This window comes from Phyllosticta citribraziliensis (genome assembly GCF_038025025.1).
Source record: "Phyllosticta citribraziliensis strain CPC 17464 chromosome Unknown J3D65scaffold_5, whole genome shotgun sequence".
In the NCBI taxonomy this organism is placed as follows: Eukaryota; Fungi; Ascomycota; class Dothideomycetes; order Botryosphaeriales; family Phyllostictaceae; genus Phyllosticta; species Phyllosticta citribraziliensis.
In genome coordinates this window covers 1,448,747-1,466,334 of record NW_027117342.1, presented here as the reverse complement: position 1 = coordinate 1,466,334, position 17,588 = coordinate 1,448,747, and the positions used below count along the sequence as shown (strand labels likewise).

The 17,588-nt window shown below is 56.5% G+C and overlaps 6 protein-coding genes across 6 annotated transcripts; 2 read left to right on the top strand and 4 right to left on the bottom strand.

The window, feature by feature from the left end:
* Positions 1-48: 48 nt before the first annotated feature.
* J3D65DRAFT_667202 (uncharacterized protein) lies at positions 49-2,556 on the bottom strand (the record flags this gene model as incomplete). Its single annotated transcript, XM_066803003.1, has 6 exons — positions 49-1,012; positions 1,067-1,482; positions 1,532-2,033; positions 2,336-2,367; positions 2,425-2,454; positions 2,509-2,556. The coding sequence occupies 6 exons, from the start codon at positions 2,554-2,556 to the stop codon at positions 49-51; spliced, it is 1,992 nt and encodes a 663-aa protein (XP_066656204.1).
* Positions 2,557-2,786: 230 nt separating this feature from the next.
* Positions 2,787-5,022, bottom strand: J3D65DRAFT_331826 (major facilitator superfamily domain-containing protein). The gene is made up of 6 exons (XM_066795424.1): positions 4,273-5,022; positions 4,122-4,219; positions 4,012-4,071; positions 3,909-3,961; positions 3,672-3,857; positions 2,787-3,621 (listed from the first exon to the last, which is right to left on the bottom strand). Exons 1-6 carry the CDS (start codon positions 4,775-4,777, stop codon positions 2,904-2,906), a joined length of 1,620 nt encoding a protein of 539 aa, XP_066656203.1. The 5' UTR covers positions 4,778-5,022; the 3' UTR covers positions 2,787-2,903.
* On the top strand, positions 4,956-7,992 carry J3D65DRAFT_332026 (neutral alpha-glucosidase ab precursor). The gene is made up of 3 exons (XM_066795426.1): positions 4,956-6,854; positions 6,904-7,109; positions 7,162-7,992. The coding sequence occupies exons 1-3, from the start codon at positions 5,268-5,270 to the stop codon at positions 7,901-7,903; spliced, it is 2,535 nt and encodes an 844-aa protein (XP_066656202.1). The 5' UTR covers positions 4,956-5,267; the 3' UTR covers positions 7,904-7,992.
* Positions 7,993-8,487: 495 nt separating this feature from the next.
* On the bottom strand, positions 8,488-10,278 carry J3D65DRAFT_622256 (ADP-ribosylation factor family-domain-containing protein). The gene is made up of 8 exons (XM_066800047.1): positions 10,096-10,278; positions 9,888-9,931; positions 9,709-9,768; positions 9,638-9,648; positions 9,545-9,573; positions 9,440-9,493; positions 9,038-9,374; positions 8,488-8,989 (listed from the first exon to the last, which is right to left on the bottom strand). Exons 1-8 carry the CDS (start codon positions 10,112-10,114, stop codon positions 8,974-8,976), a joined length of 570 nt encoding a protein of 189 aa, XP_066656201.1. The 5' UTR covers positions 10,115-10,278; the 3' UTR covers positions 8,488-8,973.
* Positions 10,279-10,876: 598 nt separating this feature from the next.
* J3D65DRAFT_331570 (uncharacterized protein) lies at positions 10,877-13,672 on the bottom strand. The gene is made up of 2 exons (XM_066795422.1): positions 13,660-13,672; positions 10,877-13,596 (listed from the first exon to the last, which is right to left on the bottom strand). The coding sequence occupies exon 2, from the start codon at positions 13,316-13,318 to the stop codon at positions 11,018-11,020; it is 2,301 nt and encodes a 766-aa protein (XP_066656200.1). The 5' UTR covers positions 13,319-13,596; positions 13,660-13,672; the 3' UTR covers positions 10,877-11,017.
* A 1,894-nt stretch (positions 13,673-15,566) lies between these two features.
* Positions 15,567-16,753, top strand: J3D65DRAFT_331789 (uncharacterized protein). Its single transcript, XM_066795423.1, has one exon. The coding sequence runs from the start codon at positions 15,994-15,996 to the stop codon at positions 16,609-16,611; it is 618 nt and encodes a 205-aa protein (XP_066656199.1). The 5' UTR covers positions 15,567-15,993; the 3' UTR covers positions 16,612-16,753.
* Positions 16,754-17,588: the final 835 nt, after the last annotated feature.

The window sequence follows — 17,588 nt, the reverse complement described above, 5'->3', positions numbered from 1 at the left end:
TGAGAGCATTCGTGCAGGCTTTGTATCTTTTTTGCCCGTACCTGAGCCTCAATTAATGAGCTCCCCAAAATCGCCAAACAGCTCGTCCCAATCGATCGGAACGCACTGCAAATCCAAGCCAGGGAAATTCCAATCAAACGAAAACTCCTTGGGCAGATATCTCCTGAACTCGGCTTCCGCATCATTCGAACTGCTTTGTTCGCGGCTCTGAATTCCATCCGCATGCCTCCTGCGGTCCCGGACCGCCTTTTGGAACTTGCTGACGCTGTTTTCGAGAATCTGAAAGTACTCCGACTGCCCGCCGCACACGGCCTTCAGCTGCTGTGCGACGTTCATGGCTTTCAGACCGAGTCGCATGAGGTGGTCGAACGGGTCCTCCAGGAGAATCGCCAGTCGAAGCGTCAGGAGGACGGAGAAGGCGCACTTGGCCCAGACAAACTTGGTCGCCCACTTGAACGACGCAAGATAGGGGCTGATGGTCCCTCGAGACAGGGAATCGGGAGACGCGGCTGCCATCGCTTCTGATCCGTCGAGTAGAAGTCCCAGGTGCTTTTCCGCGGCTAGCTTCGCCGACTCGATGAACTGCCTCTGCATCGGCGTCATCGTGGCCAGGTTCTCGGCGCCCATGCACGACAGCGCGCGCAAGTTGACGCTGGCCCACGCCCACTGGTGCTGAATCCGCAGATTCTGCTGGTTGATGGCGTTCTCCTCGCGGTCCGCGAGCCTCGTCTGGTTGTCCATTTCTATAATGTGCGTCCAGTCTGCGAGCCAAAGATCCAAATCTATTCGCGCGTTTCTCAAGCTCCTGGTGATCTCCGTTTCAGAGATGTCAAGAAAGTCTTGCCCCGAGGGTAGGTCTGAGTGGACCGAACTGCGAATTTGGTTTAGTTCGACTTGTGCAAGAAGCCGAATGTCGATCGCGTTTCTATCGGGGTGATTTACGAGACATCGGATGCGTCTGGGGGTGTCCAAGCAAAAGATTGTGGCAGCTTTGCCTCCGTCCACAAAGTATCTGTCGGGTCATTTTCAGTCATTGTGTACGCTGCCAGTGTCTGAATTCGCTCACATCTGATCCAAAACGTAGACCGCACAGCAAATCCTGGCCTTTCGAAACAGCTCCTTGTCCGCCACCATGCTCCCAATCGCCTTTGCAGTCGAAATGACCGTCATTGCATCTTCCACGGCTTCTGGTAGATCCATGTCTCGCGCCATGGAGAGCGCCAAATCCATAAAGATCCAGCTGTGCTCCCAGTAACAGACCAGGATCAGCAAGGCCTGCAAAGTCTCCAGGGAGCTGCTTGGCAGTGACAACATGAGGCTGTCGGAAATGCGCCGACGTAGGTGGAGAAAGAGGCCATGGTGCTCGGCGCCGAAGTGGACCTTGTATCCAAAAGCGATGATGGTGTCGAAAAGGAAACTGCTTCTTTGCCGGATTGAGTCGAATGAGTCGTGCTCTGAGGAGAAGACTGGGACGAGTCGGTTCTGAACAAGGGATTACTCCTGGATCGAGTAGACGAGGCATTCAACTTACATTCCCCTGAAAGAAGCAATCGAAGCACTGCCTAGCCTCGATCGGTCCCAGGAGCCCAACATCCACAGCGTCGGGAAGATATTCGTTTCTTATTCGGAACATGGTGGAGCCCCCATTCCTGTCTTGTTGGGCACTGTCTTGGAAGCCTGTCCGGAGAGCAGGAAAGATACCGCTCTGGCGTCGGCCGTCCAGTATTGGTCCACTGGTCACGGCTGTTGCTAGGCTACTTGAAGCCATAAGCCCACTCGAATGATTGCTCGACACGGTACCTGGATCTGAAATGTTGGTCGTGTGTTGCGTCAGTGTGTCCAGATCCGAAGTCTGCACTGGCAAGACTGCGCCAGAGCCAGCTGAGTTGACCGTCATGGCGGATGCTTCGGGGAGGAATGTCTGAGCTGGAGAAGGCAGTGTTGCATGATTGTGAAGCTGGTGAGAGGGAGACTCGGATTGGGGGATCAGTGTCTTCAGGCGGTGTATTTCTTGCTCGAGCTCTTTGAGCTTCCTGCGGCCATCAGCAAATGCAATCGAGTGGTGTCGGGATGCTTCGATCGTCTCCGGAATGTGACACAACACCAAGTTTGGAGCAGGCAGAGAGCATTTGTCCACTTTGACGGTAATAAATGGGAAGCTTCGAACCCATGCGAAAAAGTGAGTGCTGCCAGGCAGTCACTACATTGAATCCACTTACTCTGCTGTTGGATCCTGGGGAACTTCGAAATATTGACAAGGCAATCTGAGCTTCGTACATCTGACCAAATGCTCAACTTCAGTGTCTTAATCTAGATGGACAGACATGCCACGCACCTGCTGCACGGCTCTTCGCGATCACACTTGACCTATTAAGGCGCTTCGTCAACCAAGACTCGCGCTCGTTTACTACACGCAAAGCGTACCTTCGACCTCCGACAGGCCCCACAATTCCTCTACATCCCATTAGCGGAGGACGAGCAGCGCAACCCAGTCCGGTTCTTTCCTACCGGGACCTTTCGCCTCTTTGCGCTGGGCTCGTTGGATTCGGGATCCATCTGGATCGTGGCACTTTTCGCGACTGTACGGGCAAAGGGGGTTTGTCTCGTCGGCTGGAGTGCCGATGCCGCCCGCTTGCCCGCCAGTCTGCCAGTCAGCACAGCGCGCGTCAAGGCAAGTAGGGACGCGCGCTTCGACGGTATAGGTAACCCCGAGCAACTACGCCACTGCGGGGTAACCGGTTAAAAGGCCGGTCGGGCCCTGTGCCCTATGTAGAAAAAGGAATTTCAAGAAATTTCTCAATATCGGATGAGCAAGTCGTGAGTCGTATAGAGGCATCCAAACGAAAGGATGCGTGTGCGTATGTACAAAGATGACTGTGAAAATTGGACGTTGATCCAAAATGCTAATAAAGGAAAATGAAGTCCTCGTTATGCAGGTCCGTCTCGTCGTTGAACGCCTTTGCTCCCAGCGCGTTTTCACTCTGCTCCGTGGCGGACGTGTCGGTGGCTTCCTTGCCATCCGACGACTTGGGGCGCTGCATGCTCAAATCGACGACTATGGCGGACTTGCCCTTACTCTCACGCGTGCGCGCATGCTTGCGGTTGAGCAAGGCGATCCAGAACATGGTAAGGACGATCTGGAGCATCAAGGCGATGAAGAGGGCCAAGTTGACGCGCAGGCCGCGCGTGTAGTGTGGGGCTTCGTCGGTGTTGAACAGGTGTGGCCCGATGATGTTGCCCGCGCATGCTCCGACAAACATGATTCCAGTATTGATCTTACGCTTTGTGTCGCCCGCCGTGTTCTGCCCGCTCCACGAGTATATCAGGGGCGTGATTCCCGGGTAGCAGGATATGAGGTAGTAGCCGGCGAGTAGACCACCCTGATCGCTTTTGTCGTACTTGAGGCCCATGAGCATGACGATGCCAACAATCGGAGGAATGCAGAGCAACAGAAGGACGGGCGACTTTTTCTTGAGCTTCGTTGCCAGATACGCTCCTCCGAGTGTTGACACGATTTGGACAGCTCCGAAGGGGATGTTGAAAAGGATTGTCGTGAACGAGTCGAAGCCGAACGAGGCAACGATCAGGGGGCCAAAGGTGGACACGCCGCCGCTGGGAATACTGCGGAGAGTTAGCCATGCATCAATCTCGGCACGACTAGGTCAGCTTACGAAATTGTTACCAGCATAGCAAACCACAACCATGTCTTGGGGTCGCAAAGTGCTTCCCGGCAGTGGTCCCATCTCCAAACTCCAGAAGATATTCCCATCTGGTTCACGCGGAGGCGCTCGATTGCAACAAGCTTGTCATCTCCCTTCAAGAACTTTGCATCGACTGGGGAATCCGGCATGAAGAGACTGCTCTGGTCAGTTGACTAATTCCAAAGTGACGTTCCACTGATTACTCACAAGACAACAACAGAAAACACCACTGTGAGGAGGCCGCAGAAAAGGAAGATAATCTGCGCTCCACGGTCAGCCAGAGCAAAGAGAAGTCGATCGAAAGACTCACCTGGTACGAATACAGATGAGATTTGATATGGCCGAGTCCATAGGCCAACAAACTGCCAAACTAGTCTCGTCAGCCTTGCGACGTCCGCTCCCCACGTCTCAGAAGCTTACCATATTAACGATGCCCAACATGGCATACCAGAGAGCGTTTCGGTTGGTCTGCTCGCTTCGCCTGTACCACATTTGAATGATGGAGATGAATGCAGGCGCTGAGAATCGTCAGCTCAACGTCGTTCGCTTGTGAATGGTCCTGGAGACTTACCAACAGACGCCTCAAAAGCACCCAGCAAGAACCTCGTCGCCATGAGCCCACCAAAGTTGCGCGCAGCAGCCATCCCGCACAGCGAAATGCCCCAGCAGAGCAGCATGGTCGCCGTGAACTTGCCAATGGGGAACTTGACCAGAAAGTATGCAACCGCTGGCTGCATTGCCAACTGGGCCAAGTAGACGATGCTGCCCAGCCAGCTATATTCTTCTCCCTTGAGGTTCGTGTCTTCGTTCAAGCCGAAGACGGCGGCGTAAGAGAGGGTCGTCTTGTCGAGGCTCTGCAGGGCGTAAACGCTCAGGAGAATGGGCAGGATGGTTAGGTCGATGCGCCGCAGGACGCGAGCGTTGTTCTCGTCCGTCACGACGACGACCTTGTTGGCGTCCTGGAGGTACTTTGCCGCTCTGTCCATCCCCTTGGCCTGGCGTTCATCAGCTTCGTTCTTTGCCACCACCTCGATGTGCTCGTTGCTGTCTTTGGTAGGCGCGGGAGGCGACGCCATCTTGCACTGCTGCCGGATAGGTATGTAGGTAGACAGGCAGACTTCTGACAAAGACTGATCTTGCAGACCAAAAAACCAAATCGTCCGAGAGTCGAGTCGAATGCTTCAGAGTGGAGAGAGAATAGTGGAGTCGCACTGCAAGATGGTGGTGGTAGTTATTCTCCGTTGTAGTACAGGATCGGACATTCGGCGCTTTGGAGCGACCAACGCGCCATCACCCCACAGAGTGGAAATTCCCCATGGGGATGGAGGCCCACGCAGCCCCTGTCTCTGCGGAGATGGAGAAAGCGGGGGAGCACAGGCGCGTCGTTCGATCTCGGTCTTTCGCGCCGACGCTCGCTGGCGTGCTTCGCTCACTGACATGCCTCCTCGTCGCGTCGGCCGACATGGCCGAGACGAGCGATGCCATGGTCAAGTACAAAAAGGGACTTGACGAGAGCGACTGATTTTGCTTTTGCAGCCACCACGGACTTCTGCGCCGCAATCAACAATGCCTCAAACCGAATTCGTCCCGGAAAGTTTCCAGCTCCAAGGGGATGGCGAGAGCGGCTACGGCGTTCAGTTGAGCAGCCGCTCGAGCATCGGCAAGCACGACTTTTCCTTCGAGGTGCTGCGACCAAATCTCTTCAGAACCACATTCACAACCGAGGAGCATCCGCTGCCGCCGCATCCCAGCGCGGCGCTCCCAAGCGTGTCGTTGGGCAGTGGGAAGCCCAGCGTCGCGTCTGCAGAAAAATCCAGAGAAATCACGTACGGCAACGTACGCGCAACGGTCCAATGGAACGAAACTCCAACGGTCAAGCTGGAGCGCGTCGATTCGGGGTTCACTCTGCACGAGGACCTGGCAGGGCGCTCGTACGCCATTGACGGGACCGGAGTCGCGCACTACAGCCGTCTCAAGGGAGACACGCTGCACGTTGGACTCGGAGAGAAGGCGGCGCCCATGGATCTGACCAACCGGTCTTTCATCCTCACGGCCACAGATTCGTTTGGCTACGACGTGTACAAGACGGACCCCATGTACAAGCACATCCCCCTGCTGATCAACGCGACCCCTGAAGGATGTGTCGGCCTGTTTTCGACTTCGCACAGCCGCGGCTTCTACTCGCTGGGCGGCGAAATGGACGGCCAATGGGGCCACTTCAAGGTCTACCGCCAGGACCACGGTGGACTCGAGGAGTACATCATGGTAGGCGACACCATCAGCGACATTGTGCGCCTCTACGCCGACCTGGTCGGCTACCCCATCCGCGTGCCGCGCTGGGCCATGGGCTACCTTTCCGGCGGGTACAAGTACACGATGATGGACGAGCCGCGCGCGCACGACGCGCTGGTCGAGTTTGCCGAGAAGCTGAAGAAGCACGACATCCCGTGCTCGGCCATGCAGATGAGCTCCGGGTACTCCATCAGCCAGAGTGAACCCCAGGTCCGCAACGTCTTTACCTGGAACGAGCACCGCTTCCCCGACCCCAAGGCCTTCATCGACGATTACCACCGCTACGGCATCAAGCTCCTCATGAACATCAAGCCGTACCTCTTGCAGTACCACCCGGAGTACGAGAATCTCAAGAAAGCCGGCGCCTTCTTCACGGACCCCATGACCAATGAGCCGGCCAAGGCGCGCCTGTGGAGCAACGGCGGCGGCGAGAGCGACGTCGGCGGCCACATCGACTTTACCTCGGAGGCGGGCTTCAAGTTTTGGTACAACGGCGTCAAGTACCTCAAGGGGCTCGGCTGCGACGCCATGTGGAACGACAACAACGAGTACACGATCCCGCACGACGGCTGGAAATGCGCGCTCGATGGCGTCTCGAGCAAGCAGAAGAGCAAGGCGGCGAACCGCAACGACATTGGGCTGTGGGGACGCGCGCTCCACACCGAGCTACACGCAAAGTCGTCGCACGATGCTTTGCTGGAGGTGGAGCCGGACCAGAGACCGTTCGTGTTGACCCGGAGCGCGTCTCCCGGAACGATGAGATACGCAGGCAGTTCGTGGTCAGGAGACAACGTGACCAGCTGGGACGGCATGAAGGGCTCAAACGCCCTGTCTTTGAACGCGGGCATGTCTTTGCTCCAGGCAAGTACAACGCGCTCTGTAGGAGGGGACCGGGACTAATTGTGTGCAGTGTTATGGCCACGACATTGGCGGCTTCGAGGGCCCGCAGCCAACTCCTGAGCTTCTGCTGCGGTGGATACAGCTCGGCATCTACTCGTCCCGCTTTGCCATCAACTGCTTCAAGACGTCGCCGGACAACAGCCGCGTCGGCGAGGTGATTGAGCCGTGGATGTATCCCGAGATCATCCCCAACGTTCGCGCCACCATCAAACGCAGGTAAGTTGTAGAAACCGCGTTCGTAGAAGTCGTCAAGTTAATGCGAACACAGGTACGAGTTGATTCCATTCCTGTACTCGCTGCACCTGGACAGCCACCTCAACGCCGCGCCGCCGCAGCGCTGGACGGGCTGGGGATACGAGTCCGACCCCGAAGTGTGGACCCGCGCGCTGCGCGGCGGCGAAACGCAGTACTGGCTAGGCGACGCGCTCCTGATCGGCGGCGTCTTCGAGCCCGGCCAGTCCAAGGCGCGGATGTATCTCCCCAAGAAGCAAGGCGACGACGAGGCCGAGTTCCTGAATCTGAACCATCCGCACCAGTACCTGCCTGCGGGGCAGTGGGTCGACATCGAGTCGCCGTGGAAAGACAGCATCCCCGTCCTGGCGCGCGTCGGCAGCGCCGTCCCCGTCGGCAAGGACATTCAAGTCTTGTCGCCCGGCGAGAAGGAGAATCCGGCAGCGCTGCCGGAAGACGACTACCGCGCTGTCGAGATCTTTCCGCCGCGCCAGAGCTCCGGGGGCAAGTGGTTCGAGACGACGTGGTACGAGGATGACGGCATTTCGCTGGCCGCTGCCATTTCTTCATTCACTGTGTCCTACTCCAGTTCGGAGAAGCAGATTGAGTTCAAGTTCTCCGCGGATGCGAGTGGTTTCAAGCCCAACTGGACCAGCCTGGGCATAGTCTTGCCTGTTGGCGACAAGAGGACCGTGGTTGTCGATGGAAAGCTGTTGAATGAGTCGAAAGAGGACAGCCGAGGAAGAGTCCACTGGACGGTTCCGGTGGCATTTAAGTGATTGTAGAGGAAACTAGCAGAAGTTTTGCAAATAGATTTCGAGTCATTCATTCATAACGCTTCACTCACTCCGTGCAGGCGAAGAATCGGCGATTCAATGATGCGAGCATGACGCCCATCGCAAGCCAGAAAGGTGCTACTGCAGTATCAACAAAAGCGGCAAATTTTTGCACAGCGACTTACCACTTCATCTCGAGACTCGAAGCGATTCTCCCACCTCTGATCGTTCCAGCGTAATGGAACGCAACGAGCGCAACGGCCCAAGACGACGGGACGCAACGCGTTGCGCAACACTCTGTTCAAAGTTAGCCAGCGCAGCCGTAAATGCCCCATGCAGACACTTGCAGCGTGGACGTACGATGCTTCTGGACATGTGCACCTTGCGTCCTCTGTCCTCCCACGACTAGCCAAAACAACGACGAATGCAATATATTGCTTCCGGCTCTGCGTTCGAAGTTGGACTCTGGCACTGTGGGCGCACACTTCCTGTTCCGGTCATTTGCATGTTTTTCCTGTCTCGAAACCTTCTTTTTCTTCACCGTGCAGCGCTGCGTACTTGCCTTCTGTAGCACCATGGCGACTCGTACGCTGAGTTGATTCGCGCGGATGCGTTGTAGAAAATCGGTTCATTCGAGTTAGAGACATGAAGCAGGGATCCAATTGAGAAGACGAGAAGAAATCCATTATCTCACTGGTGGCCAGCTCATCAGGGCAAATTCCCCGGAAAAGAACAAGGCTCCTTGGACGAGCGAGACCATACCAGGCCCACGTGCGCCTATAACTCATCCAAAACTGACATCTCAATATTCGCCTGGCTGGGATGCCCCGGACCTTCCTTCTTTCAGCCTTTCAACCTGCTCCTCCGCCAAATGCTCTGATAGGTATGGTATAAAGGTGGGGGTTGGTAGGATGGTGTAAAACATTGGTGTCTCGTGTTGCAAGTCTTGGACTACTTTGAGCCACAGGGCTTCTAGTCGAAAGGTGCTTCCTCATTGACGACACAGAGAACCACGTTGTTCGTGATGCGCGTTGACTGGGTTCATTTCGTGCGTGATAACAAGTCTTTCGACTTTACACATATTGGGATCTATCGAATGTTAGACAATGCCGAGGGATTGACGGGAGAGATACTTACAGCCACCTGATACCCTCACCGTAACCTTGCCTCATGACCACCGAGCACATAAAGACCTCAATAGGCCGAATGCCCTCCAGCGGCACCTTGCCCTTGCCCGTGGTGTGGTATAGGCCAAGCTCATGGCGGAGCTGGTCCTCCGAAACGGCGTTGGGGTGGTCGATCTTGTTGCCGAGAATCAGGAATGGCGTCTTTTGCAGCTCCTCCATCGACAGAAGCGCATCGAGCTCGGCCTTGGACTCTGCGAAACGTTCGGGGTCCTTGGCGTCGACGAGGAAAACGATGCCGGAAACTTCGGGGAAGTAGTCCTTCCAGAGGCGACGAGCCTGCTGATGACCTATTCGCAATGTTCGATCAGCGGGTGTCGCGACACGGATTCGAGTGACTTTGCAGAGCACCTACCGCCGAGGTCAAAGGTGGTGAAGCGGCAAGCTCCAATGGTGAGCTCCTCCGAAGCTGGAAATCTGTTAGACTACTGTTTGGACTCAATCATCGACGATGACCTACTGGGGTGGAGAGTTGGCTGCAGGATAGCTCTGTGGTTCAGGTCAGCGCCGACAAACTCAAGCCAAATATCATTTTTCCAACGATTGTACGTACACGCGATCGTTCTGCGTGCAAATTAGTCATTTCCCAGCTGCGAGACTGCAATCACGGGAAGCACTACGTACCTTGAGCATGTGCAAAAGGGTGGTCTTGCCGGCATTGTCCAGACCGAGGAAGAGCAGCTTCTGTACGTCCGAAACCATCAGCCTGGTATTCACCCACCACCAAGACCGGTCTTCGTGTGTATTGGGATCCGGAAGTTGGTTCGCAAGCTCAGAGACAAAGGCGTGCTGAGATAACGTACTGCGTGCTTGTTGAGCAAGCCCAAGTTGGCCAAGACATCCCAGACTAGTGCGAGAGAAAATGTCAGCAGTGGTTCATCAAGCATACGGTGACTCGAGTATTCTGAGCTCGCGGGATTGCAAAGGATGTGCAAAGGCGCGAATCGCTTGCTTGCGTGCAGGGAGTCGAGTTGGGCTGAGGGAATCTTGTAATGAGGCACGAGTACGTACACCAATCGATAATCCACATGGCGGCGATAGGTAGAGGTTCTCGCAAGGGAAGGTATCTGCTGGCGCGAGTCGGGGTGTAGAGGTGCTGCTAGTGAACGAGTTGGTGAAAGTCGGCGATGTGGACTGGGTGGTGGATGATGTGGGAGGAGCAACGTCAATCTGGCTCTTGGCACCCCGAACCTGGCAGGGAAAGTTGTTCGGTCGGCAGCGCCACATGACACCGCCACAGCGTGGCCCAATGCAGCATCCATCTCGGGTCTTTGACACTTCTAAGCATTCACGAGGATCAATTGAGGAGGTTGGGATCAGAATCGCAACTTCATTCCAAGTCGCAGCTTGATCCTCTGCAAACGTTTCTACGGTACCGCAAACCTCGTTCAAGCAGTCATCCTCCGAGACCGATGCAAATGCGTCGCATGAAAGTAAAAGCAGCCTCCCAAACCCGAAAGCTTCGCAGGCCAGGGGATCTGTTCAGATCGTCCCGGCCCGGAAAAAGAATAGAAATAAAGACAGAAACGCCCAGGTGCTTACGCACCAAATGTTCGGTCGTAGCTCATCGGGTCCCATCTGGCAGCCCTGCCGGCGTGCCAGACACCCTCAAGTCCCACCTTGAACAGGCGGTCTATGTTAAAATGGTGTAATGTCGTAAACCCTCGCAATGATGAAAAGACTGAAGAAGAGGCAATGAAAAGCATCAGTTCACTCAAGTTCCTGCGCTTCAACGTCCAGCGGTGGAGTATAGGACCGTTGAGCTGGGGGGGTATTTGCAAAAGCCCAAGGAAATATGTAAAAAAGTGAATGACAACATCTTTTCAAACTGCAAAATCCTGGAGAGTGCGACCAGCAAATCTAACCTCTGTGCAGCAAGGCAAGAAGCAAGATCTGTAACGTTGCTAGCTAAAGCCAGCGGCGCTCCTCTCTTCTAATAACTCAAGACGTGAACGGGCTCGGCCCTTTTGCCCTTGTAGGCAGCAAGGCCAAGACCCATTTCTTTCATGCGCTCAACACCTCTGCCGGGGGCTGGGCGACGTTCTTTTTCTTTGCACTGCTTACGGCAATGCTTCATGTACAATTTTTCCTTGCGGCGCTGGCGTTTCAAAGCAGTGCCAGCCTTGATGTCCATGGGACCTCGCTTGAGGGTATCATTATGGGATTCACTCTCCTCGTCGTCGTCGTCCTGAGCAACGTTGAAGACGGTGGATGGTCGCGGCAGCGAGGCAGCAAGGGTAGGAACGTGACCATTGCCCATTCTCGCGCAGTGGACCTTGGCCTGGTGTGCTTTGGACGCCGCAGCCAAGCACGGCCGTCGATTGGGAGCCGGCGAACGAAGACGCAAAGCTGGTGCAGGTGATCGAGGACGCTTGGGTGAGAGGCATGCAGCACGGCGAGGAGGCGGGGAGCGAAGACGCTTGGGCGAAGGTCCCGGAGACCGCTTGGAGCCAGCCCGGGAACGGCCGCGACCGCCCACCTCGTGGATCTGGTCAAGCTGACCGTGCATCAACATGTGCTGGTCGCTTTCGTCCTCCTTTGCAATGACCTCGACGTCATCGTCATCTTCGTCGTCTTCCATCTCGGGGTCCGAGGTTGGGAATGTCGGGTCAATGTCCTGTGGAACAGCCTTGTGTTTCGCCGCGCGGCGTTGCTCGAGGGCGGAATAGTAAGCAGCCTCCAAGGGGCGATCCTCATCCAGAGTACCACACACAAAGTCGGTGCTGTCAGGCAGCTCAGGGCTGTGAGGCCTAATGGCAACTGGTTTTCGCTGCTTTGGCGTTCTTTTCGACTTGTGGAACATGTGGACAGAGCCGGTAGCGCTTGCCAGAGACTCAGTCGAAGAGTCCGAGAAACTCCGGTGACCAGCGTTCGGCCGGATGTGTTCAGCTTGATCGCCAAGCGCAACGGCGGAGGTACGACCTGGAGCCCACCATTGATAGTCCGAGCCGGCATCGCTTTCGTCGTCGGACACGGCGAAGCCACCCTCATCATCTGTTTGGAAGCCCGCAGTGGAAACGGTCTTGTGCGACGCGATTGAAGCCACATCGTCTTCATCGTCTTCGTTCTCGGCCTCTTCCTCATCGTCGTCGTCGTCGGCGTCCAAGTCGTCGTCGTCTTCGTCGAGCTCATCATCCTCATCCTCCACATCGTTCTCTTCATCCTCCAATGCCTCCTCCTCTACCTCTTCGCCAAGACGCCGAAGACCGTTTTCAATAGTCAAGGTGTCCCGGACTGTAAGACGGCTTTTGTGACACGTTTGCTCTTGGGTCCACTCTTCGATTTCCTCCTCAGAACTAGCAAACTCGTGGAAGCGCGTGGCTTCGCGGCGGCAGATGTCTGAGCTGGCGCTGAATTTCCGGCTGTGGCCGTACATAGGAGCAGCCTTGCGGACGGTCTTGGGAGAGTCATTCTTGACAGTGGAATCAGAGTCTCGATGAGCCCTTGGTGTCTTTGGAGTCGTCGCCGTCTGGCGCGGGGGCGGCGGCGGGCTGCTGCATCGCGGCTTCCTGGGAGTCGTGTTTACGCTGCAAGCAAACTTGACAGCACGGACACGGGGGCCTTGTTCAGCAGGTTTGTGTTCCTGCGTGGTAGTCGATGTCGTAGTCGTCGTCGTAGTCTCCTTTTTCCCGCAGGCAAACGTGATGCACCTCTTCCTGCCCAACCCTGCTTCCACGACAGTCTCGTTGGTCGCAGTTTTCTGTACGGTAGTCGTCACATTCTCGACGTGATCCTCGTGGCAAATCCTGAGCGATGTTTCGGCCTTGGGGAGCTCGAAGGTCAAAGCTGGGAGAGGTTGCATGAAGGGGAGAGGGGGGCTTGGGGAGCTGGCCCGAGTGCCAGGGCTCGTGAATCCTCCGTCACTGGTGAGCTCAGCCGTGGATGCGATGCTTGGAGTGCTCCACGTAGATGTGTTGGAGAATCCTCTTTGGAACTCGTGGTGCTCCTCGTCAGACGCCGACTCGCTCTCCGAGTGGAGGGCCTGCGTGAGCAGCGACTGTTTCTGCGAGCATGGCGTTGGCCTGGTCTTGGTGAAGCCGGCTGCGTTGGCGAGAATGGGTTTCGCGGTCGTAGGACGCGGAGTGGATTGCATTTCGTCAGGAGGCTCGTCGGTATCAGCTGCCAGATCATCTCCTAAGCAGAGCGAATCCGCGGCCCTCGTGGACTGGTCGAGTTGAAACATGGGGTTCGGCATGTTGTCGATTGTGTCGATGTTCTTTTGGTGTGAAGCCATGAATGGTATCGCTAAAGTCTAAGACAAGAAGTGGTTGAGTGGATCGTGACCGTGGGATTGTGTACGCGTCCGAGGAGGTCCAGGCAGCGTGTTTGCTGGATAATGGTCGACGACGACCAACGCCCACAGCGGGGAGTGGTGTGGTTGTAGTCGGAGAGTGCAAAGGGTGCTCTGCAAGCAGTCGTGTGTCCCTAAGGACAGTGTTGCTATAATATCAGGTCGACCATTGTGGATGGGTGGAAAAGGTGTTTCAAGGTTGGGAGCGGAGTAGAAGGTGCCTGTTGGTGGTAGATGAAGCTTAGGGCATGCAGATGTCAGGATGCGGAGGGAGCTGGGCCAACCTTGCAACGGTGTCGCAAGATGCGGAGGGCAGTTGTGGCGAAGGAGTCGGTTAATCGGATGGCCGAGTCAAACAGCGGAGTGAGGTGGAAGGGGTTGTGCCGCCTGCTGGGGATATAGTTTTGGCAGCAGCGAAGAGCGCGCACGGCACACGGGAAGCGCGCGGCAGCGAATGCGACCGCGAGAGGTGCGTGAGTGCGCGCGGGAGGAGGTTGAGGGGTGATTGTAGAGGAGCGAGGGAGCGAGGAGAGAAGAGAAAAGCAGCAGAGAGAGGGCGTGGTCTGGCAAGCGAAGAGCAGAGGCTACCTAGGGCGACGGCAGCGGACCAGGACTGGTAAGGTAGGGCAAGCAGGCTTTTTCTCTGCGCGAATTGCGCTGGATTGTGCCGGCGATTTCCCACGGCAGAGTCTCCCTACCTACGGACCTCCAACCAACCATCCCGTCGTGGCACCGCTCTCGCCGCGACCAGCACCCCTCAGCCCTACTCGCACATCCCTTTCGCATACCGCTCTGCACGGCGCACTCATCCCCGTCGCTCGTTCTCGGTCCTCTTCCTTCGGCGACTGTTCGCCGTTCGTTACCTTTGCGACATCCTCCTGCTCTCCCTCCGCATTCCACTCAGCCTCCGTCTACACCGCTCTTCGTGGCATCAACACCTCAAGGCCCCTCGCCGGGCGCTGTCGTGGCTCACGCGGTCATCTGCCACTAAATCCCGCGCATGCCAGCCCCCCATTCGTCCTGTCTGCCCAACTGCAGGGGCAGCTCCATGGAGCCCTTATCCGTCCAAGCGCCGCAGCCGGCGGGGACCAAAACCCGTCGCGTTTCAAACTCGGCCAGCCCAGCCCAGTGCAGTCCATCTTCACCTCCGCCTGCCGTCGTTGCACTGCCAGTGGAGTGGCGCACAGAAACGGTCGGCGCAGCCCTCAGCCACCGTCCAGCAAGGATTGTTGACTGACCTCTCCTCCTCCCGCCCCAACCGACGTCATTGGGCATGACCATACCCAATCCCAAGTCAACCATGACCTTTTTTTTTTTTGCCTTTCATCACCTGTTGACGGCGTCAACCTCGTTGCTCGGCCACGGCTGCGTTGCGTCACTGCCACGCCAGTCCATTGTCACCGTCACTTTCCACTCATCCCACCTCAGCCAGCCACCACAACATCCACAACCAACATCAAAACGACGCCGGCACCGTCTTGACAGCCCGCACGTTCCAGAAGGCACGCTAGGTATGACTTGTGGTTTGGATCCGTCCTCGGGCAGCCACCCGACACCACCGCTAGCCTTTCCTCTTTGGTGAACTTTGAGCCAGCACCATCGCATTCGTTTCCTTCGCCTTGACCGGGACTCGTGGTCCTCGACGGCATGCGCCTGACCTCACTCTCTTCGCACTCAGCCGCAGGCTCGCTCTGTCGTTTCCCACTTGATGCGCGAGCCCCGCTCGTCACTACGTCAGTGAGCGGTTGACCTGGCCAGCGCATAGAGTCGAGTCGAGTTCCGCGCTCTTGGGACTTGTCCTGCACGTCACCCCCAGGCCACCGGTGTGGAGATTTGGAAAGCCAACTGGGTCGGCTTGTAAGCTCACGAAGATTTTGCCAGAAGCTTTATTGCCACCAATGACGGCCATGTCCCCCACGCTGATCTTGCTAAGCCGTTCTATTCCCAGGGTCCAATGGGGATCCCAGTCACTCGACCACTGCGATCGCCAAGGTCGAACCGTTGCGCGAGATCGTCCTGCGAACAACTTGTTTTTGCCTTTCAGCGCCCGCCGTTGAGCTGTTTACTCGCCAGTCTCTAAGCTTCCAACGCCATGAGTTATTTTCTTCCTCAGGCCCGTTTCAGGGTGCAATGTCGGTAATCTTGATCCTCTGCTGTACCCCAGATTCAGTGACTTCGAGGCGGGCAAGGTGGCTTTCGTCTCGACAAAGATAGGAACGGCTACACCCCCGGCTGTGTTTCACGCTGGCCAGAGTGCAGGCATACAGCCGCCGATCGTCTCCCATTGGTCTCGAGCTGTTCGGCCTTGAAGACACGGCTGCACGACTCCGTATAATTCTCGTTGAGCAGACCATGTCCCCAATCTAGAGACTTGAATCGAGATCGTGATCCAAATGTTTGCATTGAGTGCATGGCGCACGCCTCGTCATTTGGCGAGCAGCCTTGCCAGATGCACGCTCTTTGGGCAACAGCTTTCTAATCGAGAGTATAGGCTTTCAGGCAAGGCTCAAGAACGTTCTCGACTTGCCTCCCGGTCTCTTGAGGCTCTTTGCTGCCAAACGTTGCGCTCGAAACAATGCGCTCTTCATCAAACCATGGGCTTGTTCTAGAATCGAATCATGCAAGTTTGCAGACTGCAAAGACAAAATGTAGTCTCGTCAGATGCGGTGCAATGTGCTGCGTCGTGTCCGTGCGGCATGTTTCTTTCCTGGGACTTTGCATCCTGCAGTTGGCCGCGCAGCAGTCAGCATGGCAAGATGTCCGGTGGTAGCTCTGCCAATTTCCAAGCTCTTGGTAGCTTGATGCTCTCGGTCGGCTGCTTTTTTCAGCAACCACTCAGCCGCCCAGAAATGTTGATCCCTGCCAGGCATGATTGGCTGCCAGCGCGCCATCGCCGGGCATTTGGGGTCGGTTCGGCGGGGCCGTCGTCGGATCGAACACCAAGCATCAAACAGTCTCGTAAACACAGCTTGGACTGGCAAAGCGCAAGGAGATTCGCATGCAGGTCAAGCACTGCTTGCTACACAATGGTCACTGGATCCGATGCTGGACAACCATCATGCAACGAACGCTTTGGCGCGAATCTTGCTGCCTGTGATCATTTTGCTTACGGCTTCACACAGCATCCGACCCGAAAGCGCCGTCCGTGGAGACTCAAGCACTGCGCCATGCTTGGCTGCGACCGTCGCAAAGAATGCTTAGCTCTGACCGCAGTCAATCAGCGTTATTGCCGTTGAGCCGGATTTGCGCCTACCTCAACAGCTGGTCGCCAAGGCGTGGAGCCATCCCACCACACCACCTCATCCGAGAGGAAAGGCAGCGAATCGCGTCCGCATACCCTCCCCCACCCTTCGTCGACGGCATGAATGCTTCGCCCGTCTCTTGCACGCGCGTCTGCGCGAGTTCCGAAAGATGGCCGTCCGTCGACCCCGCATCTCGTTTACCGCTGCCTGCAGCGCTTAGGCCCTGCGGCCGCCGTGGAGAAAGGGATTGGGATAGAGAACCAAGTGGTGTGTTGCGATGCAAGGCCATGTCGTCAGGCGGGCATTTCCATCGACCAACTCCTGTCTTGACTTGTCGTACCGGTCGAGGCCATGTCGAGTCAGTTGCTATGCGGTTCCCAGAGGGTCGTATTGTTCCCTACATACACCATCCGCCATGCAACGTGCCATCCTGGGCAAGAACCGCATGCGCCCAGCCAGACCTGCATGCCATGGAGCGCATGCATCACCAGCGGACAAGCTAAGGCGGTGCAACAGTCCACCAAAACAATGCGTTCGTTCGGCACTTGGAATGTCTCTCCTCTTCCGCCAACCTACCCACGAACTCGGCCATGACAGGTTTGTAGCTGTCTTTGTGTGATGCAGACTACCGCAAGCGGGTAGCACACCACCACCATCACCACCATCTTTCCAACCGCAGGCGGGGTAGCTGCACATCATCACCTACACCTACATGCGTCCGGACGGACTCTTCTCAGACCTCTGCTGCTGCTGCATCTAACCGGTCAATCACGCCTCGGCGCCGCCGCGACAGGCGCCGCGCAATAAACAAGCAAAGGAAAAACAATGCCCATCTCCACCTCCCTCATCTTGAATTATACCAACAAAGCGAAAACGAGCGCACATGGAGCAGCCAGGCAGCCCGCCCGCCCGGCGTCTGCACGCGCACGCCTCCCCTTCCTTTTCCTCTCCCAAAGAATCGGTAAATGAAA

Bases quoted from the DNA above. Each gene is read 5' to 3' on its own strand.
- J3D65DRAFT_331826 (XM_066795424.1), bottom strand. From the start codon at position 4,777: ATGGCGTCGCCTCCCGCGCCTACCAAAGACAGCAACGAGCACATCGAG. The intron at 4,072-4,121 runs GTAAGCTTCTGA...TGACGAGACTAG, and splicing joins TGTTGGGCATCGTTAATATG to TTTGGCAGTTTGTTGGCCTA. The intron at 3,962-4,011 runs GTGAGTCTTTCG...CGTGGAGCGCAG, and splicing joins CTCATCTGTATTCGTACCAG to ATTATCTTCCTTTTCTGCGG.
- J3D65DRAFT_332026 (XM_066795426.1), top strand. From the start codon at position 5,268: ATGCCTCAAACCGAATTCGTCCCGGAAAGTTTCCAGCTCCAAGGGGAT. The intron at 6,855-6,903 runs GCAAGTACAACG...AATTGTGTGCAG, and splicing joins CGGGCATGTCTTTGCTCCAG to TGTTATGGCCACGACATTGG. The intron at 7,110-7,161 runs GTAAGTTGTAGA...ATGCGAACACAG, and splicing joins CGCGCCACCATCAAACGCAG to GTACGAGTTGATTCCATTCC.
- J3D65DRAFT_622256 (XM_066800047.1), bottom strand. The intron at 9,494-9,544 runs GTAGGTCATCGT...ACAGATTTCCAG, and splicing joins GCAGCCAACTCTCCACCCCA to CTTCGGAGGAGCTCACCATT. The intron at 9,375-9,439 runs GTAGGTGCTCTG...CATTGCGAATAG, and splicing joins CACCACCTTTGACCTCGGCG to GTCATCAGCAGGCTCGTCGC.
- J3D65DRAFT_331570 (XM_066795422.1), bottom strand. From the start codon at position 13,318: ATGGCTTCACACCAAAAGAACATCGACACAATCGACAACATGCCGAAC.
- J3D65DRAFT_331789 (XM_066795423.1), top strand. From the start codon at position 15,994: ATGCAAGTTTGCAGACTGCAAAGACAAAATGTAGTCTCGTCAGATGCG.